Source organism: Lampetra planeri, chromosome 2 (assembly GCF_965212315.1).
Source record: "Lampetra planeri chromosome 2, kcLamPlan1.2.h2, whole genome shotgun sequence".
Lineage (NCBI taxonomy): Eukaryota > Metazoa > Chordata > Hyperoartia > Petromyzontiformes > Petromyzontidae > Lampetra > Lampetra planeri.
This window is the reverse complement of record NC_136108.1, coordinates 3,570,391-3,596,549: the sequence shown is the minus strand read 5'-3', so window position 1 is coordinate 3,596,549 and position 26,159 is coordinate 3,570,391. Positions and strand designations below refer to the sequence as shown.

General features: G+C 41.2%; 1 protein-coding gene across 3 annotated transcripts in view; it reads left to right on the top strand.

Annotated features, from left to right (window-relative positions):
* The first annotated feature begins 8,220 nt into the window (after window positions 1-8,220).
* The window catches only part of LOC144724939 (uncharacterized), a 68,423-nt gene continuing 50,484 nt past the window's right edge, over window positions 8,221-26,159 (top strand). For all 3 annotated transcript variants that reach the window (XM_078604285.1, XM_078604275.1, XM_078604266.1), the window contains exons 1-9: window positions 8,221-8,663; window positions 11,380-11,785; window positions 15,885-15,923; window positions 16,680-16,916; window positions 18,295-18,369; window positions 18,882-19,089; window positions 19,969-20,047; window positions 20,515-20,574; window positions 21,352-21,495. In XM_078604285.1, coding sequence (XP_078460411.1) covers window positions 11,393-11,785; window positions 15,885-15,923; window positions 16,680-16,916; window positions 18,295-18,369; window positions 18,882-19,089; window positions 19,969-20,047; window positions 20,515-20,574; window positions 21,352-21,495 — 1,235 coding nt within the window. In that variant the 5' untranslated portion in view covers window positions 8,221-8,663; window positions 11,380-11,392. The remainder of the gene's footprint in view (window positions 8,664-11,379; window positions 11,786-15,884; window positions 15,924-16,679; window positions 16,917-18,294; window positions 18,370-18,881; window positions 19,090-19,968; window positions 20,048-20,514; window positions 20,575-21,351; window positions 21,496-26,159) is intronic.

The window sequence follows — 26,159 nt, the reverse complement described above, 5'->3', positions numbered from 1 at the left end:
CTCTGGATACTGTGCATAAGTATCGTCCCACATGTCAAAAAATACCCCCGAAATAAATGTGACAGACATCCTGGGCAGGACCATCCTGAATAAGTCGTAGGACTCAAAGCTTCCTTGACTGAAAACAGGACCTGTTCAAAGTGTAATATGTATTGCCTACATCGCATGCTGAACTTCTTTCGCGCCGTACGTAGCCAACCGTGCTAATCGGAGGTGCGAACCTCCGATTAACGTCCAACTCACCTGATTTACTCGAAAGACAAGCAGGGTTGAGCCTGGCATGTACTTGGGATGGTTGGCAGCGATTGCTGCAGACATGGGGCTGAGGTGGCCAGGAGATGGCAGTACAGAGTGTCGCTTCCTCGAATACGGCAAAACCCCCGATTTACGTCTTCCCCTTTTACGTCGTTTCGAAAATACGTCGTCACTTTATTGTTCGTAACAGCACGGCCCGATTTGCGTCGTCTCAACCCCCACACGTACGTTGCTGGCAGCGTCGTCCGTCCTTCCAGTCTTCGTTTCTACCTGCCCGTGTACATCACGAGCGACTTTGCATCGCGCTTAAAGAAATAAACTGGACTGTAGAGTAGAATATATTATTTAAGCACAGTATTTTGATGCTAGATTTGAAGCTTTTGTGACTGCAAGGATTCATACTCTTTGGGTTTTTTTTCAGTAAAGTCACGTAGGTAAAAATAAAGTAAATAGTGATTTTGGCTGTGACGGTTCCACCTGAAGACGGAAGCTTGTGTTGCCTCCGAAACGTCGTGATTTAATTTAGTTGTTTTCATTTATTTTATTTTTTTACCTATGTGAGTTTACCGAAAAAATCAAAGAGTATAGTATTTTGATGATTTGGAAAAAATAAGTACTTTAATTTACTTCGTTTTGATATTCGTCCCACATTTCAGGAACGCATCCCCGACGTAAACCGAGGTATTGCTCAACATACATTTCATCTCATTTCTCCGGTTCACTCGAACACTCAATGGATTTGGCCAAACATTCCAACGCATGACCTTGATGCACAAGAGTCTTGCGAGTATTGAGTGTAGGATTTTTTTTGGCATTATTAGTTTACGAATTCCATTTTGGAAACGTTTTATTGCCGTGCCTCAGCTTGGCTGAAATGGAGATAATTGTTTTTAACAGTAAAACAAATAGTTCCACAAGAAGCCCGCATGGCTGTGGTAGATTTACAATCGACAATCTCAGCCTAAACACTTTGTGTGTTCCCCTGAGCGTTAGGCATATCAAAGGATCCTTGTGAATGCTTGGGTTGTTGAATTTTGATGCAAAGTAGAGCCTTTTGTTTGTATCGACCGACAGCATCAGGCAAACATGCAAACTCCCTGCGGTGTGCAAACCACAATCGCCATGCTAAGCAGCAGCACTATTAAATGTTGCGATTAAGCAGAGATAGCCGTATTATAAATTAGAAACAGCAGGTCGGAAGGAACTAATCACAACAAAATCAATAACCAGTGGGCCTGGTAATTCAAGAGATAATATTAAATGCACCAAATCAATTGCATTTTTCATGAGCTTTAGGTTTCAACCAACGTTTTTTTTATTCAAACCATGGTGCACCCAATGAAAGCAGTTTTTTAAAATCGCGAAACCTTCACGTTTAAGAATACGGTAGTCACGAGACCATCCATATCACACGACCTTATTTCGGTTCAGTACCATGTCAATGTTAGACCCAAATTATCCACATTATCATTCACATCTCGGTCTTAACCCTACTTCGAAAATCAGTTATCACCACGACAATTTCCACCATCAACAACGCCATCCATCTTCAACTACATCTCGATACAAACAAACCACCAGCCCCATTGTGTTACAGTTGTATCGCAAGCTCCTGACCACACCTCAAACGCATCCTTACCACATTCTCTCCAACTCGTTGACCTCTTCTTCACGTGGACACGAGGTTTTGTGTCCATATCCCCGTCCGTGCAGAAACATCGCGGTAGTGATAAGAGACACAAGAACATGCGACGCTCACTCGAGATGACACATTATACAATAGGACGACTCGTTAAACAAACAGGAGGATTCAGACAGAAGGTAAATCCAGTTCTCAAACAGGAGGGAGATGGAGAACTCAAAGGAGGAGACGTGATGCTCAGACAGGTGGAAACGAGACGAACTCGGACAGGAGTGACATGGTTCAGTCAGAAAGGGAAATAGGGGACTCGAGACAATAAACACAGGACTCAAACAACGAGGGAGAGCAGATGACCCAGCTAGACGACACTGATCAGACAGGAAACAAAGGACTCAAACAGCAGGGAGACGCAGGGCTCAAAGGAAAAGATGAGACAGGGTCCATACAGGAAGACAAGAGCTCATACAGCAGTGAAGACGCATGGCTAAACAGGAGGCACATGTCTCGTAAGAGAAACACAAAGCTCACGCTGAAAGGAGACACGAAACACAACCGGGATGGAGGCACCACCACGCTCAACCCGGAGGCACATGGCTCAGACAGAAGGGAGAGAGACACAAGACTCAGACACAGAGGGGAGGTGGATGGAGCGTGGGGGGTGGTTGTTATAACGCCCTCCAGGCCCCAGTTCTGCGCTCCCTTGTCCTTGCTCACTCCAGCTTCAGGACCCGAGTGCCAGACAGCGCCACGCGCCACTCGATGCGCATGCGTGGCCGTGATTCCTCTCGTGGGGTGGGTGGGTGGTGGCAGTGAGGGTTGGGGCAGCCCTTGGACAGGGATGGGTGGGGGAGGCGGTTGGGATGAGGTCACCGCTTCCTTCAATGTTGTAAGATCAGAGTATTCACCTGCTGATCTAGAGTGGGTTTTTAAAAATTGTATTTTTAGGGAAATATAAAGGTAAGACGCTATGTATATATTCTTTCGAATTTAAATTTAGTAAACTGGTTTTTCGATGTATTTTTCCACTCGTCCGTTCATCATTCATAAAGCCATAAATTGAACACAATATAATTGGCTGACATATTGGACAATGTCCCTTATTCAGAGTGGATATAATTATATCACTCCTGACAGACCCCTTTTAATTGATTTTGTTCAAATTTTCACTGAATTTGACAAATGTTTGCAACAAATGCTTTTTTTTTTAAGTTTGCTGAGAATAAATGAAATCTGGATGTGATTAATGCTGTCACTCTATGAGCATGAAATATATTAAACTGGAATAAACATTATTGTATACAATGTGAAAAAAATTGCATTGCATTATAATTATCATTTATTTAATCGTCTATTATAATTGGTTTATGTTTATGGTTTAGGTTTTATTTTGGCACGGGTAAAACCGATGAGGCAATAAATGTTCATTTTCGATAAGGACACGCTACACAATACAAACCTGGTTACAGTATTAAAAAAACACACATGAACCAAGCAATTCAAATCAACTCGACATGGTCAAACTCCGAATGGCAGTCGTGCATAAACATGGTACATAACCAACACAATTGGGGGAGGGGGCGTCTCTGTGTCTTATTTAGCCTATATATGTTTTAATCTAGAGTGTGCATTTATCAAAATATAGAGGGTTTTGTTGGTTGGTGAATCCTGAATAGGTTCCACCCCCTTAGACCCCCCCCCCGCATCCACAAGATCTGGTAAGACTGACACTCCCTACTTTCCAGTAGCACCACCCTTACTTACCAAATCATATGTGACATGCTTTTTAAAAAGGAGCTCGTCGATCGAATTTTTAAATCGTTTATTTCAAGACTGTGGTTTTATTTTTACAAGGTAGAAGAGCTGTTATTCAAATGTGAGATTCAAAAAAGTGAGTTTAAATATTTTTCCGTTTACCCCAAATTTACTTTATATTTATATACTTTAGATATTCCCTGAGGGTAATCACTGCATATTCATTCATTTGATGAATATTTGGGTACCTATTGTGAAGAACTTGGTTACATACTGTGCATGATCAGCATAGGATCATACCATCATATTACAATAGAATACACATTTTTTCATGTAATCTATCGTAATATGACATCAAAAGAACACGACGGGAGGGCATGTCCACTCCCACAATTCACAGGCCAGATACTGTTACTCGTTTTAACCTGTTGACGATGTGAAATCACCTTCCAATCGATATGAACAAAGACGTCAAATTTGTAATTGGTTGAACAATGACAGTTGGTTTATATACCGTATATGTACTGTTTTATATCTGGAGTTGCAACTCCATAGATAAGAGAGGTAACACAAATTGTGTTAACACAGATGATGAAGTGGGCAAAATAGAAATAAAGTCATTCATTCTATACTGGAATTTGATGGCTTGTAGCTGCGCAAGGGAACAAGTGATAGCGTGAGCCAGCAGCAGATGGTAAAATTTTTTTTGGAAATAAAGGACATATGCATGATTTTCAACACTCTAGTGTTCACTCTCCACCCATGGTCCAGATTTCCAATTCAGCATTATCATCAGCCTTGGTCTCACTACTGCTCCATGAAGGTGTCCCCAAGCCAACGCCATCATAGTCTTTTGATGCCTAAATTAATCTCGTTCGTCCAGACAGACGTATAATAGTCTGCATCAGCATACCTATTTTCAACACTATAACATTATACTTTCCAGCAATATACATCGTAAGCATTCGCTGGTGGGGAAAACGAACTGGACATACAAATGAAAACAACTTCAATTGAATAGTCACTGGAATTTAATCGTTTATATTATACACGTGGAACCGATGCATCCTTGATGGGATGGGTTTTAATTTTCGAAAGTACTGAAAATAATTATCCTGAGATGCTTTGATCAATTTAGAAGTAGAGCTGTATATCTTGATGTTTAGAATGAATCTTTGATACTAAAAGTATTTACTGTCATTAGGAAACATTCCATTTAACTAAAAGTGGCATAGCATTAGTTGATTATAGTTCATGCTTGGACTGAAGTACAGGCACATAATTGGACTATGCCTCTCTAAAGAAGAGGGGAACCTATGAACATTTAATGTTTAATTGCTAAACCCGGTAAAATAATCATCAATAATTATATTTTCCACATGTGAATGATCTGATACGTGCAGTCCATAAAGGCAGAAATTATGCTCAGTGGATCAATTGCAGTGTGAAAACTGCACTTCTTCCTCTATACTTGAATGGATTCAACATCAATATCCAGCATCAGGTGTGTGCTGATGGTGTTAAAAAGTCAGATTATTTTTTTTTGCTTTGGATACGCACTGTTTGGATCGTTCTTGACGAAAATTTATGTCTGCTGTGAACGATAGGCCGCTGCTTGTTTTATTTTTTACCCTAACTCTCCTGCCCACTCCCCTTCAATGTTTATCCTTGGTCTCCCTCCCTATAGAGGCTTGTCTACATTAGCTCTCATATGGTGTAGACTGAAGGTTTCTGATTAGTATGCATGCCGAATAACCTGGCGCCGACCTTCCCTGAAACCGAGAAGCACACTCAATCGAATCTGCACGACCCGTGTCCAGATTAAGGTCACCACATTCATAAGTGTCAGAATATCAAAGGAAACGGAGACCTTGACCAAATCGTTATAAAATCATTGTCCACTTTGTAAATGCAATGTAGACAATAACAATTCATTCAGTCTCACCTGAAGCCGTCACGTGGCTCTGAAACTTGGATACAGATCTTAAAGTTGTTATTCACTATGTCATATGCAAGCAGAAGAAACGTGCATGCTTTTTGCATTTTTTTCATAACGATTAGTCTTCTGTATCATTACACTTAAATATACGTATTTATTTCCAGGTCTCCGTGGTAAGAAATACATATGAATGTACTTTAAACGAAATAAGGATTTAACTCGTCAGGGGTATTACACTCTGGGTTCAATAAAAATGCGTGACACTTTGTGAAAAGGCAACAGCTGTTCTTCCCATAAATTTGTTGCTACCATTGGAATTTGAAATTCTCAATTGGAATTTGAAATTCTCAAATTGTCACTGGATTTCCAATTACAAGTAGGAACATTTTGATTTAAAGCTTTCGTGACTGCAGGGATTCATATTCTTGGTTCTTTCGGTAAAGTCACGTAGAAGGGAAACAATAAAATATTACAAATATAAAACAATACAATCATCTTGCTGTGTTTTTCACACCTGACGATGATTGCTTGTGTTGCAGTCGAAATGTCGTGAGAATTGTATTGTTTTATATTTTTATTATTTTATTGTTTCCCTTCTACGTGACTTTACCGAAATAACCAAGAATATAAGTAGGAAAATACTACACTTATAGAAAACATACTTATCCTTATACAGTTTGTTTTTAGCTGGAATAAGCTTTGTTTGTTTTGAGTAAACATGGTCTTCTTGTCTCCTACACAAGACCAAGACAAATATTAAAATTTGTTACTTTTTAAAGACATGTATTATGATGCGTGAATGAGGAGATATGTTATTTGTATGTTATTGTATTCATATTTGTTTTTGGGATACGCCATGTTATCGTTTTATGCCTCAATTATTTTCATTAACCCTCCACCACCCGACGAGATTTTCATGTTTACAAAAATGATTTATACGTGCCAATGTTTTTATCAAATTCGGAACAACTTTCTCTAACTCCTACTTCCAACTGGAGACAACTTTATTCACCGCAGGCCAAAGACGTCACCCAAAACAAAATAACTTTGTAGTGCCATAGCTGGAACACGGTACAACTTCCGAAGATATGAATGGGGGAAACATGATGATTAGCACACGGGAACCAAGAATACTATATATTTTTTTTAAATCTACAAAGCTTTGCCACCAGCGGGTACAACTCTGGCAATCGCCTGATGATGATGGATGCAATTACCAGCGAAACGTCGGGCCTAATTGTTAAATGTTGTGTCTTACTCTTAAACATACAAGTGTATTGAAGCAATAACATCAGCGTGTTTGTTCACTTGGCATCTTTATTTATTCAACTGTATCGGGTGGAGGAGGGAGTACTACACGCTGGCATTGTATTCACACGAATTAACCCAGAAAAAAATTATGAATCGTAACATTGGTCGCAAAAGCTCACGGGTTAAATTCGAATTCCAAATTACGAAATGTACCATGCTCAATGCGTCCATCACTCTCGATTAGAATAATAACGATGTTGAAAACAGCAAACCGCGCATCCTGTCCCGAAGAATGCAAGCATACGGTTGTTGAATTGCGTCCTTTGGCGTTAGTGTTTTTTACAATTGAGTTGTACGTTATGTAAATTAGGGCTACAATTTCGCCCCCTGGTGGAAACATTTAATGTTGACCAAACGTTAAACATTCCACAACGCTCAACCAATTGAGTAACTAATAGCGTATTAGACACCACTCTGCTGCTGCCGTGCATTCATCTGTGGCGATCTCTTTGTGAAAAATGAGCAAAGGCTGCCACAGCCAGAGCCGTCCCTAGGGTGCGGCGAATCGGGGCGACTGCCCCGGGCCCCACGCTTTGGGGGGCCCAACGCTTCTAGTACGGCCCCCGACAACACACGAGTGAAAACACCACCCCCATCATCATCGTCGTCGTGCTGCTGTCAAACACCCCAATGGTTTCACATGTGTGGCGGCCCTCACACTGAAAATGAGTGCAGAACACTGCATCATTTTCTTTAGTATGGCTGATGTAGATGCAGAGGAACAACTACAATTCAGGTGGTCAAGTCAGATAATCGCGTCAGGAGCAGCGGAATGCATCATCGCTGTGATATCTCCTTCGTAGTTGTGGATCTGGCATATGTAGTACGGTATGTTGTGGATGACCAGTCGTACACTGGACAGTTTCTCATTTGTGCATCAGGTATACGCATCTGCCATGGTTTGTGTGGATGCGATTTAGGGTGGATCATGAGCTTTGTGGAAGATCCAAACCCAGGGGAACTTCTGCGTTGGGTCCTTTCCCAAGGTATGTGTTTGTGAGCTATTTTGAACTTTCATTAGGCTCTCCGAGGCTTCATCGGTGATAAACTCGCATTGTTGCAGGTTAAGCGCATGGGTCCCAAAAAGGTGCTTGGCATGACTTCAAGCGACGACGAGGAAACATTACATTGTACAACAACAACAAAAAACACGTAAACTTGAAATGAATGAATGGGGTGGATCCGGCCCTCGGATTTGAATGTGGGCGCCACGTGGCGGCGTCACCATCGGCGGGGGGGCCAGGGGGGCGGGGCCAGGGGGGGGGACGGAGGGGGCGGGGCCAGAGCCGTGGGGGTTTCCTCACCGCGCGTGACGTCACGACGCTCTCTCTCTCTTACCCCTCCCCTCCTCGCACCCACCTCCTCAACCAACTCTAAAATTATACAACAACCACCCCACCGCCACAATCATCAACAACTAAGTTGTTGATTTTTCATCCCCCACCCCATCTCTCCACCCAAACAACCGCAAGTTTTTATTCCCCAGTCCGTTGTGGGGGGGGTGGTGGTGGAGGGGGTAATTACATCAATCGTGGGCCAGCACTTTTCGGCGCGGGCTGTGTTGTTGTTGGTGGTGGTGGAGGAGGAGAGAGGAAGAGGAGGGGAGGAGGAAGAGGAGGGGAGGAGAAAGAGGGAGGGAGGAGGAGGCTCCACCGCGCGGAACCGGCGGCTCATGGCGGCAGAGGCCGAGGCGGCGCGGCCAGCAACGTGGAGGCGACACGGCCACTCAGCGCCCTCTGCGTCGCCTGCCACCACCACCGCCCTGTGCGTAACGCGCTCGCTGCTGCTGTTGTTTTTGTGCGTGCGGGGTTTGGTTTTGTTGCTTTCGCTCAGTTCGTCGTCTCCGCTGCTTGTTGTGTGAGGGGCGAAGGGGGTTTGTGATGGGGGGGTGTGAGGGAGCCGGCGCGGCGCCTCCGTAGGCCCCTGCGTGGCGCTGCTTTAGGCCGAGGCCTGGCCCGGGTCGCGTGTCAGGCTCCCGGCGAGATTCGTGGGGGGTCCCCCCCCCCCCACCCACTGCGCTCTTTCTCTCTCGAGATCACCACACACGCCAGTTCGTCGGTGGGGTTATTGTCTCCGAAAATGATCGTTCTGTAGGAGGATCTGTCCTCTGTAACCGCGCTAATCGTGGGATTCCACGAGTCACCTGGGATGACTGTCGCAGAGAAGCCAAATGATCTTGTGATCCACGTTCTCTAGAAGCCTCCGTGTTACAGGACATCGGTCCTGTTCTAGAACTACAAGTGCCGTACGTGCCATGGGAATTTTGAATCCCAGCGAGTCCCGTGTGGGGCCCACTTACTCCGCCTGGAATCGTAGTCAAATGGGCCCCTATATTTCGCATACCCTGCGTGTTGCTTAAAGTTCAGTGAGTTACTCAGCTTCACCTACCCGAGTCTCACATGTTACAGTGTTGCAATGTGAGCCCCCCCCCACACTCCCTTTTAATTTGCAGTCCCCTTGGTGTCTCAGAACTGTGGAATGCCCTTCAAGTCATTCTGTCCCCTGGTTTTCCCATTATCATAGGTTCCCTGGCACCCCGTCTCCTCGTGGTGTCTTGGTTCCCCAGTGAGTCCCTTACACCATGGATGCCCCAGTCCCGTGTCAATTGGTGCCCAAGTCACATGGGTTACCTAAATCCCCTTATCCTGTCCAGTGCTCTCACTTGTCCTGTGGGTCCATCCCATTGTCCTCCAGTCTCATAGGTCTGCAACAGTCCAGTGAGTGTCCCTTGGGGGCCCCTAGCTCCCGTGTGCCCCGCACATTGTTGGAGTGCTGCATCCTTGTTGCCTGCTTTAATTCAGCCTCGTGTGTTGATGTTCCACCAACTCTTCCTACTATCATAGGGAAGTGGCCCTTCATAGCCCAAAAAGTTTGCTTAGAATTTAAGGCAGTGTTATTGACAAAAATATGTTTACATATTTGCTCAAATGAACTGTCTTTATTTAAACTTAATTTTTAGATCCTTTAAATTGTGTCCTATTTGTTATTGTTGAGGTAATTTGACAATTAATTTAGAGAAACTGGCAAATCACACTGGAAAATTAATAGTTTGATATGAAGAATTGCATTTTATCCATGTAAATAGCGTCTCTCAACGTTGTACAATAATTCTATACATCACATTAAGGGCTAAATTCTATTTATAACAATTATGAATATTGATGACGTTATTTTAAAAGCTTTTGTACTACATAAACATTGAATTAACTCAACAGTGGAAACATTACATGTGACCCTTAATGCCTGTTTTGAGAATCCTGTTTTATGTTTTGTAATTTTTTGCCATGCAAAGAAGATAAAGGTATTGACCTAGTTCTTGGTAGAATTACAAATTCACTATACAAGAAAGATTAATCATCACAGCCTTATGAGCAGTAATGAAGGGATTGGTTATTCCTGCTGCCAACATTTGGTTTGCGTGATTGTAGCATTCATTTTATTGAAGCTTTGAGGTGGTTTCAGTTGACCATTGGGACAAACGTGAAGGCAATTTCAGATTTTTAAGTTCAAGATTGGGCTTTTGTCCACATGAAATTATAACTTTAGACCTGTTGAAATCCATGTTGGGTACAGTATAGTTTATTTCCGAGCTCACTAAACATTACTAGCCACTTGTGAAAAGTGTTATATGCATGGACAAAGCTGCTTCTCACTGGTTGTCAAACAATTGTTTGAAAAATTTGTGTGGAGCAACTAATGGTGGCAAATCTCCATTCAAATTGGTGAAATTGTACTGTAGTTGTAGACAAAAAATAATAATACTATAGTTTTCAACATTTTTAATATATAGGGAAAAAATCTGCTTATTGCAAAAAGGTATCTCACCAAAATCCAGTGTCAGATTAGAGTACAATTGAAGTAACACTGCCCTAAAATAATGAAACGAAATATGCCATACCAGTTATGAGCCTATGAAGATAAAATACTTTGCAAGCCTGGTCTGCCATAACGTTATGGTAAAAATATATAAAAGGAAACATTACATTTTATTACCATAGTATTTTTTAACAGTTATCTGATGCAGGAGTTAACATTCACAGCCTGTTTCTTGAGAACTTTTTAATCTAAATATGAGTATACAATGTTCCCATATAGTTAATAAAGAAACCAACCAAGGCGTCACTAATATTCCAGAACCCATGCAATTGTCGAATGGCTTGATCTGTCCTCAGTTGAGTGCTGGGGCATTATATAGAGATTCCATTTCAACTGAGAAATCCTGATTGCAAGTTAAGAGGCACTTTTACATCTGTAGTTGTCAATGCATTTTCACTTGTCTTCTGTAAAGGCTATCGAGGCAATCTATGCGATGGAACATTGCAATGGGTGCATTTGTCTTCATAGTTCCTACGCTGGAAATGGCACTGTGTGTGTGTGTGTCAGGTCAGGATTTCTGACTCAAATTTTACTCAGAATGCACCATTGTTGGCTTTATGTAAAAAACACATGTATTATTTTTTGTCTACCCTCTTGAAAGCAGGCTCGAATGAACCATGCAAGGGAGTCCATCGGAGACCATGCCAGACAAGATAACACCCAGTACGGAAGCTCCAGTCAGTTTGGATGCAACAACTCTGCCGGAGGAGTCCGTCACATTTATCACGGAGGCCTCCTGCCCCCCATCTCTGCAGCCAGATATGCCATCCGTGGAGGCGAGCCTCATTCTTGAGGAGCCAGATAACCTGACGGGAATGCTGAGTGATCATTCTGAAAGGCCTACGAGCTCGCTGGAGGGGTCAAGTAGTCCATCCGAGGAAGCATCTAGCCCAGTTGAAGCAGAAAAGGGCAGCAATGCGTCGGAAGGCGGTGATGATGAAGACTCTACTGCAGACAAGACTGGGGACAAGGGGCCCATCCCAGAATCCCCAGCAACGCAAGTTAATGAGGTAACAAGTGAAGAAAAATACAGAATCTGTCTTATTACTGTCAGTACAGCTGTCCGATTCATAATCAGAACTGAACTTGTGTGATGAGAAGGCAGTTCCCCTGCTTGAACACAGTTCTTGTGGCTGATCGTCACATTTAATAGGATGGTGTTGCTTTGGAATATCATTTTTTTATTCCCTATGTTTGATAAAAACAATTGCTGACAACTAATCCAGATTGTCATGTTGAATACATGTTTTAAATGAATTATTAGTAAAGCGAGAACCGTTAGTTGTAATATGTAGTCTTTATTACTTGTTTGTGCTTCATTACATTGTTATTTATGAAAGGAGAGCTTGTTTTCTTCAGCTTCAGAAGATAATACAACTGAACTTGGTGGTATATTGTTTCTAATAGGGACTTTATAAAGCCAGGTTATCTTCCATTTTCAAAGTCACAGCCATCAGCACTAATGAATAAATCGGTCTATCGCACTTCCTCTCTGTTTGTTCCCTTGCTATTACCATTCAGTATAAAAATGCCTGTTAACAAACAAAATGCTCCACCGATTTGCCAATTCCATAACAATTGTAAGTGCAAAAACTCTTGTTTACTCTTAAGAGCGTTTTGTCCATGTTGTCCATGTTCCAAGCATGATTATCTCTACACTGGACACATATTGCAGCTGTGTTTAACGTGCAATTGAAGGCACAGTGGTATTGAGCAATCCAGCCCCACCATACAGAAATCTTGATGTCACGCCATGGACAAGGATTGCAAATTCACTGAAAAAGCACATGTAGGCTATATATTATGGGCCTTTGTAAATGCACATTTTCTAAGCACCGCAAAATAAAGATATACATTTGTCTGACAGGTTTTAGGTCCGCACTAAAACACAAGCCATACATATTTTAAGAGGGTTCTTAATCACATGCTTAGCAACCTCTTAAACATCCGAACACCTTGCATAATTGCCCTTACACAAAGGCAAAAACAAGTTCACAGAGGCCAATATTCTCATATTGTGTCGTTATAAATATAAAAACACAGGAGCGTGCTACTTGGGTTCTGTAAAAGCGTATGGTTATATCAGCGTTCCTAAAAATTGTATTAAACGCAGCCAACTGAGGCCACATGTCCTATGCACAGTTTGGGTCCGTTATTGAAAATAAGACAATTGTTAAGAGCCTCGTACCAAAGACATTCTGGATGTTTAAGTTAAGTTTGGTTTCTTATATACTGATCTCTTTCCAGTTTCGAGCATTACAACACAACATAATTTGGATTTATACTGCATCTAATCTTCTAATGCAACCATATCTCAATATCCTGGAGGAAACTCGACTTTTATGTGGACTTGTGCATTCATAAGCAGACATTAAAGGAAGATGACATTATAATTTGAAGGAGGTCGCATCTCTTGACATCGACCACCAAATGTAATAAGTGTAGGATTAAAAAAGAAAGATTTTAAAACTTAGCCGATCAAAGTGGATGACACTCAGGTCCCAACAGTGAGAGCAATTTGTTTTGGGAATTGACCATATCATTTTGTGCAAGCAATTATTCTTTGAAGTGATTGGATGCAGTTTACGCTGCTCACTCTAGAATAATGTGTAATATGCACTGCACTGGTAGTAAAGTGTGTAAAGAGTATGATAATTTTGACAAGATCTGTGAGTTGCATTTTTATGACCAGTCACTGGTTACTCTTGAGCTATAAAACATTACCAAATTGACATTTCCCAAATTGGTAACATAATTCATTGCTTATGCAGGTATGTTTACACGAGTACTATTTGTGTGGTGTGTTACAATATTTATTATCAGCCCACTCCCCATGCATGGCACATATGCCATGTTTTTAATATTTCACTTTTTGTTTCATTTGCATTGCTGATTGTATAAATCAGATGTTTCAGTACTGTCTCGGCCTCTTAAATGCACACTATGGTTGGCATGCAACTAAAGAGAACAACTCACAATTAAATTTGACACGGTATAAGAAACGTTGCCCATCCATAACTGGATAATCTGGTTTATGATGTGCACACCTGAATGATGTTTGTTGCTAAGTCTCCTCACATTTACAACAGTCATGTTTGCTTTGTTGACGTTCCATGATTTGCAATGCACATTAAGACTTTCACACTTAAAATTACGGTTTTGTACAAACTATACAGTTTACTATCTATTGACTCTAAAGAGCGATATATTCCAACTGTTTTAGATTCTGGATTGTATTGATTAACTATCCGTGCGATCATATATCTTCGACTTTTGTACTTTTATGAGTTCTGCTTTTTAAACCAAAACGATTTTGTCCGTGCATCTTTTGTTTATAGGGAAGACAATCCGAGGCAATTTAATATTACCAACTAATATCTGACAGTTGCATAACCATGTGTTTGTGATTATATAACTATAGATAAATATCGAACAGAGCTGAAACATTCCAATTTTCTTTGTGGGTTTTTGAAGCCTCAAATCAAAGTACAGTGCAGCTCTTATTTTTCACCCTGTTCTTGAATCGTATTATCTGTGGTCTACAATCTAAAATTCCTGTTATGCACGGATGTACCTTTCCTATTTCCTGCAACTTTTTATGGGTAACAGAAGTCATGGAATTTGTCACCAATCTCCCAATATATACATTCTCATTTCATTATTAATGAGACGTTATGCAGCAAATTAATCCTATTATCTGTATTTATTTGCAGATAAGAGGATTCATCTGGCAGTGTTTACCACAAGCACAAACGTATTCCAGTCACATTTTCATGATTAAGAGGAGTCACTTGGCATATTAATGCATTGTTTGTGTTTATCCGTGCATAACGAGTCAGTTGGCAAATTCAGTTTGTGATTCACATTTATCTGTAGATCTTTTCACACTTGGGTTTTATTTTCACGCATATTATATTGACCACTCCGGCTATCCGCATTTTCTTATTATTATTTGCCAAGTGCCACCCCTCTGCATTGTGAATAAGTGAATGTCCATTTTCCTAAGGTTCAGGTTACCACTTGTGGTAGAAAAATGTCATTTGAAGCATCTTCATTTTCTAAGTGCAGCCTATTATTCATACAAACCTCACCTACTAGCCTATTTCCCGTCCAAGGACGGGTGTATTGCAGTAAATCTGAAACTTGCAAGTGAAAAGCAGACCGTGATGTGATATTCATTGCATCCATTCGTGTGCAATATGTATGACGTCACGCACGTTACACACTGACATTCTTATAGGTAAATATAGTAGTCAATTACTGTATATATTTATTGGAAGTAAACTTAGATAAACCACACCCAGTTTGGATTGCCCACATATGAGGGAAACCATGTTGTCCTGCACATGCTAAAAACACAACCATATATAAGAGTTGGGTGAAAGAGGCCAATTGATAATATATTGGGAGCTGTCTCTCAATGCTTCTTCCTAAGACTTCCCTGTCAGGATGAATTGGTCTGTGCTATGAATTATGTCTAAAAATAGCACAGGTGCTATGCTCTGCATAAAGCATATCGCCAAAAAAAACGTAACTCATCGGTGAAAAAACATTGAAATAAGTTACCCAGCATAATTTTCGAGTCATATGTCCAAAATTCATGATATTGGGATTATTTTCGAACATTTGTTTTATTCTGAGCATAACATAACATTTTACTTACAAAAAACCCCCCAAAATATATCACAAAGGCATAGTATATGAGACATTTATTTGACACCGTTACAAATCAACATTTATTCTTACTAAAACATGCCTTTTGCCTTTGCAGAAAGAATATGAAAACAACTGCATTTAAAATGAGAGGGTTGCATATCTCCGACTGATTCTGTTTGGCTTTGTGCTGTCACTTTCCAAAATAGTTGGGTCGGCAAAGCCATCCAGATTACCATGCCAAGCATCCCTCATCATAGCACATCTCTCGGAGGCCTTCCGAGTGCACATGACTGAATGTTAAATTAAAGGATAGTTATTTTGGCATTAGGACTGCCATTCCAAAATTGAGGCTGCTTGTTTTGGAAGCAGGTGTTTTTTTGTTTGTTAATGAACACTTTGTGATGTTAATATTGTTCGGATGCAAATAACTTGGTTTGTCTCTTGCGTACGTAGAGTGGGAAATCGAAGAAGAAAAAGAAAAAACGATCCAAGGTAAGCTGTGATCGTGATCATTGCAAACTAATTTGGTCGAATTTGGTGTCCCAGAGAAACCAGATGTAGAAGATGTAAGCATCTTTTTTTCTTCCCAAATTATTCATACCCTCGTGCGACTCCCATTTGGTTAAACAACTCACAGTGACTGTTTTCTAAAGATATTAGAGAACCACCACTTGGAAAGAGACATTGGAGGTAAGTTTACTGACCAATGAATCCTGCTTGGGTTGACCGTTTCCTTGTTTATACAATAACCTATTTTTTTCGAGGAAATCATAAAAGTGTATCTTCCGTGAAATTAATATTGAAAACCCTGTGATGGCATCATTTGTTTAAATAGGCTATGTTATGGTATTGTTACCACATTCATCCCTTATTTTAAAATATTCCACAACTCAGCCATCATACTGGTAGGAACCTCCTGGTTACACCAGCCCGCAGGGGATTATTGTGTCCGTCCGCTGTGCAGTGAGGGGCTGGGTGGGGAGGGAGGGGCTGGGTGGGGAGGGGCTGGGAGGGGAGCGAGGGGCTGGGTGGGGCTGGGTGGGGGGTGGGCTGGGTGGGGAGGGGCTGGTCACCCCGTGGTGCCCTTATAAAACTCAATGTTTAACCTACTCACGCCGGCTTGTGCCCGACCTCACAGTCGGGCATATTTGCCAACGTTCCTACCAGCTCCCTCCGCAGGAATGTGTTTACTTTTAAAAGCCATTAGTTTTCATTCACGTCCTTAAAACTGTCAATTGTTGTTTGTAGGCTCCTCGTTTCACAAAACAGCAAGTGGAGGAAGGTGCCACTCCTGACTGTTGTGGGGTTGCAAACGTGGCTTCTGCGGAGGCACCGAGTGCCCACCCCACCCTGCTTGCACCAGGGGGTGCAGATAGCCCCCTTGTCAAAGCGTTGCAGGTCACCACCAACCCCCTAGCTTCCAACCTCACTCTGGCTGTCAATGGCCCAACAGAAACCACATCCAAGAAGAAAAAGAAATCCAAGGTAAGTTGCTCTTGTTGCCTGACGTTTTTTTGTGTGTAACCCACTGGATTTTGGCGGTGGTAATATAAAAAAAAAGCTTCACTCACGGGTTAGGTGGTTTCAAGTTCAAATCTCGGCCAACTATCAATTCAACCTGGCACCTCTCCTAGCTTCATAAAAAATTAACAAGTACTAAATCTTGACTTAAAGTATTCGTGACTGTAGGAATTCATATTCTTTGGGTCTTTCGGTAAAGTCACGTAGATAGGTTCAAATAAAATAACAATAACTATGACTTTTCGATCGCAACACAAGCGGTCGTCTTCAGGAAAAGAATAACGACCGTTTGTGTTGCGATCGAAACGTCGTAGTTTTTTTGTTATTTTCTTAGAACCTATCTACGTGACTTTACCGAAAGACCCAAAGAATATTAACAAGTACTACTTTGTGATAAGTCAACAGTTGCTGGTCTCATGGAGAGACTCATTTGGCAATGGTCCAGTCCCTTCCCAGTACTCATTTAAGTATTGAAACACTTTGGCTTTAAATTGAACAAGCCATAATTTTTCAGGAGAGATATTTTTGTGCGATTGTTTGCATCGTGTTTTTGATTGAAGATTTCTAAGCAAGGAAAAATCTAATGCAACACTCCTTGCTTGTTCATAATAAACGTTTTTGGGTTGGATCGTGTTATTTATAAATCTGTCGTAACCCTCCACCACCTGACACAGCCAATTTTCTGCACCTGATGGGTTCGGTGATGACGTCATCTTGCTCTATTTAAGACCGGAAGCAGGTGGATGGCTTCACTATTCTGGTAAATCGCTCGATGATGCTGGATGTAATTACCAGCGCAATGTCGTACTCAAATTGTAAATGTTGTGGATTTACTTTCCAACACACCGATGGGCTGAAGTAGTCACTATTTGGCGTTTTGTTTACGTGACAAATCCCTTAATAATTGGCTGTATCGGGTGGTGGAGGGTTACGACACATTTATAGTTAGGCGATCTAACCCAAAAACCTTTATTATGAATAATATTGGTCGGGAAAGCCTAGGTGTTAAACTGACTCCTTGTTCTGAAAAAAAAAGTGCACGTGGCAAAATAAACATTTGTTTTGCAGAGCAGGAAGTTAAATACCTCAGTTATTTTTTTCATTTATTAAGTACCCATTCATATCTCAAGACACAACCTTTCAACAACAAACCATCCAGATGGCAGGCTTTAGACTATTCTCCTGGCAGCTGTTGAACATTACGGAGGCAGAACAGTTTTGTGTTCTTGAGTGAGTCGGTCATTTGCATAATGGCAATCGTGTACACCCAGATATGTAAAAATAACCGTGCTCATCAGAAGTGCTCATGGTTACCTCGTCTATTTAATTGCTCGTGCGGCAGGCCAAGCCACGTGGACCAGTTGTCGAGAAGCCCCCAGAGGGAGCAGGACATATGCCGCAGGTCGTACCCATGCAGGTAAGCAGCTTACAACCGTGTCTCTCACTTCTTGTTTTGATGACCACTGGTAATCGTTCTGGAACAAAGTCAGCTCCGAGATGCAGGCTGGAGCTGTCTGGTTTTGCAGCAGGCCCACTTTGACAGCGTAGTTTCCCAAGTGGGCTCAAGGGCCTCCTCGTCCAACCATCGTAACTGCTTTGAGCTGGGCTCTCCCCATAACCATTCTTGATGTGACGGAGTCAGGAAACACGACACGTGTGCCCTGATGTCAATTGTCTCACTAAAACTCAGATTTGTTTTCACCGAAAAGAGCAATCCAATTGGTGAATAGCAATCTAACCTGTAAATGCGTCCAATACTGCATCTTTTCAAGTGTTAAAATGTATTTTTTGTATCCTTTGACCCTTAATACAGTTACATAAACACCTTCATGCTTGACTTCTTGCATTGTTTGCTTGACACAGTAGTAAACGGTTGGATTTTCGTGGATGTTGTTTCGCTCATGGAGACTAAAAATTTTCATTTCAAAGGATGCAACTCAGAAGGGGAAACCTCAGGCACCAGAGGGCAGCAAAGAGTCGACCAAGAAGAAAAGCAAGAGCAAGAACAAAGCAGGAAGAGCACCGGATCCTGGGAATCCTGAAACCTCTGGAACCCCCTGTCCCTCCACCAACATCAGTGTGCCTTCTGGACTCCTCCCTTGTCCTGGACTGATCCCTAAAGCCAAACTGGTTAAAGGTGACGTGAATATTCCTTCAATGTTCATTTGCAAAACTGTAAAAAGCTTTGCTTTGTGCATGTCCATACATGATCATGCACACCTGTAAAAATATTCTGAATCTATGTTAGAGCCACCCACAGGTTCATTGAACTGAAAAGGAGCACCTGCTGCAGTGTGCCAATAACTAACGGTGACCTCATTTTGTTTGTAATTTCTGTCTGCCTTGCCATGCAAATGTTGTCTTTGGCAAGCTGCCTCATTAAAGCTGTGTTTAGCCGATGGTGATCGAAGATCGAATCCCAAAACAAATAATGCTGATCATTTTGATATGTACCTAGGCTGTGTCTTGGTTGTCTACGTGAGTTTATGGATTATTTTTCGAAGACGACGTACTTAAATTATTGTCAAGTGTGCTGTCAATGGTGTATTGTTTTCGGCATCATGGAACTGAGGTCAGTGATGTTCCTGTAGTGTCATAAAGACATGCTCGACAGTGATTTTAACAATATTTAACGAGGCTTGAAATTCTATCTCAAAGAGTCCGTGCATTTGCAAGAATTGCCATTGAAATGAATGGGAATTCTTTGACAGCCTAGAATTCCTCTTTAATTTCAGTGATTGCAATTCTAGTAGCAATTCAAATTACTAGCACTAGGTGGCACCTTTACCCCTCTCAAAACACCATGAAAGGGAATGGATATTTTACCGTGAACATTGCCAAATGCCTACGTCAATCACCCACGATTCAAATATGACTCCTACAGGAATCACCAGTTACTAGTGTGCACTATGTGCATTTTCCCCAGGTCTGTGTAATATGTTACACTATAAATTCCATTGGTCAAAGCAAGAACAATGCACGATTACATTAACAAGCCTCTAAATTGTTTCAACAGAACCTGTTCTGGAGCTGAAGGATTCTACAGGAGTTGATGTGGCAGAGTTTCTGACCGACATCTTAAAGAATAACCCCAGGTATGTCTGTGGGCAATGTGGGAACAGTGATTAGTGTACTGTATAATGATATGTGCAACCTCGGTTTGACTCCTGCATATGCACGTAGAAAAAAATAGCCTGGACCATCAGCTTTAAGTGGTACTGGCCACACTAATCCCTTGTTATGTTATTCTGAATATATGTTCACAGAGCTTGCTCTTACAGTCTATAAGACAGGTTGCAGCATATTTGCTTCTGTGTATGAGTAACACAAAAATTACCACATGTGGCTGAACCTTTGCCCTTCTGTTATTGTGTTGGTGCCCCTGTGAGTGTCAATTTGTTGCACATCACTTTATCCCAATGCCCGTGAGTCTCTTTGTCATTGAGTTCCTGTGGTATCGCGCTGCACCAATGGCAGCCTTTGTTAGGTTGTCACAAAAGGCACGTATTGGTTTCAAGATTCCTCATGTAACCCATTGTTGCCCCATGATGATGCTCTGTAGAGACAGAATGTTTCTGCTGAAGATGGAGCAAGATATTTTGGAGTTCATAAAAGACAGCAAGTGAGTTATTGTTTCCCTTTCGTTACTTCGTTTTTTAAATTAAATATATGTTTGTGCTGTGATACAAATTCACTGTCCGTTGGTCATCTTAGAGGTTTCGTGTGCTGGCCTGTTGAATGTGCCTGTAATGCGTTTTACTAAACTGGCCCCGACTCGCTGACAGCGTAATGGAATGGGTTTTCACAACGAGGAGTAATAGACTACTGGAACGCCTAAACGATGTGTGATTGCTTGTTACGGAGGTGAGCGTGTCAGCGTGATCACAATTTAAGCCGAATTGCGTGCCAAGTCACAGTTATTTTGGTCTACACATTTTTATCAATTGTGTCATTGCCACATGCGTAGGTTCATATATGGCTGAATTTGTGAGTTTTGTTTTTCGGGCCTATCTTTTGAATATCCATGCATTTGCGTTTGTATAAATTTGTGCCATGTTTGTTTTGTGTTTATATCTGCTTTACATATCAAAACGTCTTCCATAATTAGCATCTTGGATTTTGTCCTTGCCCTTGTCAAACACTTGAACTGGTTACCAACTGAATATGGATTTCAATTGAATATATTTGCACAGAAATATGACACTTGCAAATACCAAATTGATTCAATGAAGCTCATTTTGCTTTCTAGTCATTGGGAACCATGCTGTAATGATGCCCCCACTGTCAGCATCTCTACCGATCAATTACTAAAATAAACCTCATAAGGGATGGCTGCAGTTTAAACGGCGAACTCGCATATCAATTCATGTTGCTGATGTTGTGTGTGGAATGCGTGCAGTGCGAATATACACTCGCTGTCCCCAATGACATCGTATCACCGGCTGTTGGCGCACCGTGTAGCCACACACTTTGGCTTGGAGCATGCGGTTCTTGGACCCAAGGGCACCACTTTGATGCTTCACAAGACTGCGAATACTCGCATGTACGAGCACATTCTCCTCTTACAGTACACACATGCATGTACACACAACACTTGGGTATTTTTGCACACTCTTCAGGTAGTGAATAAGGAACATAATTCACAAACAACACTCGGCTGCATGCCATACACCTGCTGTCCCCAGACACTCAAATATCCACACATTCACACAGATCATACACCTGTCATTTATACATTTACTACTTATATTTTGATAATCTCTACTTATAGCATAATATATATACAGTTTGATGTTGATTGTTCCAATCATTGATGTACAACTGCTTAGCACTGTGCCCCTTTTCACGTTGATGGGACACTTAGTAGCGACTTCCTTATCGCTGCACTACATCTGATGCTACATCTGTATGGTTATATGATGTTCACGCACTCATGCTGATGGCCTCCCACCATGTAAATCTCCAACTGGTTGCAGTATCATATTTCTGTAGTTTCCTATTTAATTTATCAAGTGACCTTAAACGAACATGTCATCTTGTAAGCACACACGGCACATTCAACATTGAACATCGGAGCAAAATAAATGCAAACTACAACATGGGATGCCCAGCATTGAGAGGTTAAACTCACACCCAGGCTAATTGCAGATCTTCCTCTTATATTAAGACAAACTGCATCCTGTGAACAAGCCAGATTCCAACTCAACCATGCAGCAATGATAAAGCATTCGAGCAAGTGTTTTATTGAACATATGTTCACAAATAATACCCATCTCTCACCAGCACAAGGTCATTCTTTAATTTGCTAGTTTTTCAATCCAGTGGCCACTGGTCTGTTACATGTAAGTTTTTTCATGGTTGTATTGTCCAATAATCGAGCCTCCTGCGCTGCAATACCTACCACAGGTCATTCCACTGACAGTTAATGATGCTCGTACCACCCTAGAGTGATTTCTCTGTTTACCTCTGGTTACAGAGCTGTGTATTGATCAGGTGCAAACATAAACTTGGGGATAATTGGTATCCAGAGGTAGACCGTGTAACTCGCAGCACATGGGAGCCCTGAATCTTTAGTGTCAAGCTTATTTCTGCCTCTCTCACCTAGGATTTGAAGCCAGAGTCTTTAATTTTTGAAGGCTGTGTAAAACAACTCGGGCATCAGCCCCCCTCCAGTCTGCCACTCGCCCATGTTTCACGTTACTATTTTTATACTCGTCCACATTATCAGCTACAGAATGGCACTTCCCTGATAGAAGGCAGGCTGCTTCAGATCCCCAAGTCTCTTGCATAATGCTGTCAAGGGTTATGTTAGGACACCAATACTGGTTGTCAATGAATCAAAAAAGGAATTAGCAACTTACGAAATTACATTTTAAAAGTTGGCAGTTTTATATGAAGTAATTGCCACCTTAGTTGAAAGTTGCCCAAACATTAAATTGGTAGCAGTGCAATATTTCACAAATGACAGATTAGTATGTATGTGGACGCGCACACCAACATGCACTCACGTACTTTGCATGTACACACACACACACACATTCAAACACTCTTTTGCACTCGTAATTCGATTTAAACTAAATATGCGCATAACTGATTTAATTAAAGTTTAACAAAGATAAAATCTTATTTTGTCTTAAATTGACAGTTGGAGTGAGTGCTATTATGAAACGTGTTTAAATTGGTGCGTCACTCCAAAGGGGTTAGTGGGCCTTTGTATGCCTGGCCACATTCGTCTCCCTGCTGCATGTATTGACATTGGCCGGTGTGCTAATTTTACACAGAGTTGATGTAGAGATTATCAAACCAAGTTTATATATTAAGAGCCACTGCAGTGTATCATCAGTAATTACATTCCGAGTTGTTACCTTTTAGAAACTGGTCACAATTTCCCCGTAAAAATATACACACAAGGTCTCTTTTTTCGTTTTCAATCATAGGAATAAATTATATCCCTGAGCACATAATAAGGCTGGAATAACATACAAGAGGGTGGTGCGGCCAGTACCATACCTGGATTGTTTATCTCCCCCAGTGTTTGTTTACACATTGTATCAGGTATTCATTTAGCCCCAGTTGGCCGAGGTGAGGCCCAAGACCTATTTCCATTGCTCTGGGAATTGATATGGATGGTGATTTGATAAATTGTCTAATATTCACTATCCTTCATGTAATTTCTTATTTGTGTTCTTGTTGTGTAGCTTTTTTTTCACCCTATTAGCTTAAATAACAGTATAAATTGGAATAAATTGGAAAACACCTTATCACATGCATTTCTATGCAGGTATCATGAAGTTTACAACTCAATATTTGTCAATGAATCGGAATCTTTAGACCCCCCCTAAATTGAACCCTTGTAACTGGGTTCAGAGCACAATGTGCTTATCACTGCACCCCTACACATACACACTTGTGCAGGTGTTCAAAGTCAACTAGACACTTTTAGCTCTGACGTGAAGGACTAGCGTTTGATTGGAATTTGGCACCATTTTTCTGAGCAAGCTCTCCACAGTGCATGAGTCATATGGACTGCACAGAGTGTGCTAGAGGCAGATGGTGCATGGGATGGTGGCTCGTTGCGTTCCCTGGAACATGCAGATTAAACGATCAGTTCTCTGCCAAAGACTTTGGTATTTGCTGTGAATAATATACATTACAATTTTATTTATGAATCTTAGAAAGTGAAAATGAATGCAGCAGATTTTCTGTGGTAGGTATATTTGAATTTAATACCGACTTTGAACATTGCATACAATGTAACAGCGCATTAAAGTGTTACTTTGTATATTTTCAATACAGATGAAATTTTTGGTCACTGCATATCGTTGTGTTTGGATCACAAAGGTAAACAAAAATACGTAGTATAAAAATACTCGTGTGTGAATAAATAATACAAAATATGAACACATGTGGAAGGAGAAATTCCTTAAAGCAAATGGGCATCTTACAATATTACATGTATATTAAGATAGAGATAGGCATAAAAGAACCAGTTCCTTCAAAGACCTCCAACTCAGTAGCACATCAATCAATGAAATTGCTGTGAGTGGGCATAGTAAAGCCTGAAATATAGTTCCGTTTTGACTGTCCAAAGTAGTTTAACTTTTCTGCAATAAAATTCCATGTTAATGTAATCAATATGTTAGATTAAACATATTTATATAACACTAGCGGGAAGTACCTGGCGTTGCCCGGGCAAAAAAGATATTTCAAAACTACTGTGAAAGCCCGGTGGGCCGTTTGTCCATTTATCCACGAGCCAAATTATAAGAGGCTTGCAGAATTCCCAAAAAGTTATAGAAAGTGGAGGGTAAATAGTTGATGTAAAAGGTTTTCGAAAATTGTCAATGTCCCCCTCAGAAAAATATTTACCCCCGTGTAGGTATATATACTTACCCTACATTCAACAGAGTAAGGAGTATCTATTGACTTTGTAGTTGTATCTACTGACTGTACAGTAGTATCTCCTGAGCCAGTAGTATCTACTGACTGTATAGTAGTATTTACTGATTGCAGTAACTACTGACCATAGTAGTATCTACTGGCCCTACAGTAGTATCTACCGACTCTATAGTGGTAACTACTAACTCTATAGTAGTATCTGCTGACTATAGTAGTAACTACTAACTGTATAGCAGTATCTACTCACTCTATAGTATCTACTGACTCTATAGCAGTAGCTACTAACCGTAGTAGTATCTACTGACTGTATAGTAGTATGTACTGACTGTAGCAGTATTTACTAACCGTAGTGGTATATTCTGACTGTTTTAGTATCTACTAACTGTATATAGCAGTATCTACCAACGCCATAGCAGTATTTACTTTGATTCCAGCAGTGCATAACGACTGGTGGTATCAGCTATCACTACAGCAGTGCATAGTGACTGGTCGTACCTGGCATGATAACAGCAGTGCATACTGACTGTGGTGGTACCTGCTATGATTATGGCAGTGCATACTGACTGTGGTGGTACCTGCTATGATTACAGCAGTGCATTCTGTGGTGGTAGCTGCTATGATTGCAGCAGTTAGCGGCGCGAGGAAATGAATAAATAATGATAAATTACACTCAATTGTTAATGCAACTACTTGCAAGTTGACGGATGGGAAAATGGAATAGCGCTAGGTCACCACGGAGTTAACGGTGTGGTACCCGGCTACTTTTTTTTTACGCGAGCCAAATCCTTCGCAAGTTCCCTGCACATAGACACAGAGACAGACAGATGGACAGACTAAAAATTACGTTTATAGGTAAGATTTCTAAGTAAAATGTATATCCAATGTTCATTGTCACAGCGCTATATATATATTGCGCCTTGTGCTTTAAACGGTATGGATCCATTGCTAGAGATTTCGTCCAGCTAATACACAGAAGACGTCAGCAGTGGAGGATTTAGTGGATGGTTTAAATCACTTTAACAAACTGATGGGACATGGCTTACACTGGCATTCTCCACCAGGATGCACAGTGGCTGCTTCATAACCTTGATGTCTGGAGCCACGTTGCACACTCATAATGTAGTTTTAAAATTAGCATCTCATTTATACTGGTCTAGGTAATGTCCAGTGGGGTAATCTATATCAGCCAACTTGGGCACAGGCTGTGCATAACATTAAGTCTCACACCTCCTATTAGCACGGTTGGATACGTATGGCGTAAAATAAGTTGAAGGCCACAATACCGCTGCTTGTTTGGCTTCCACAGCA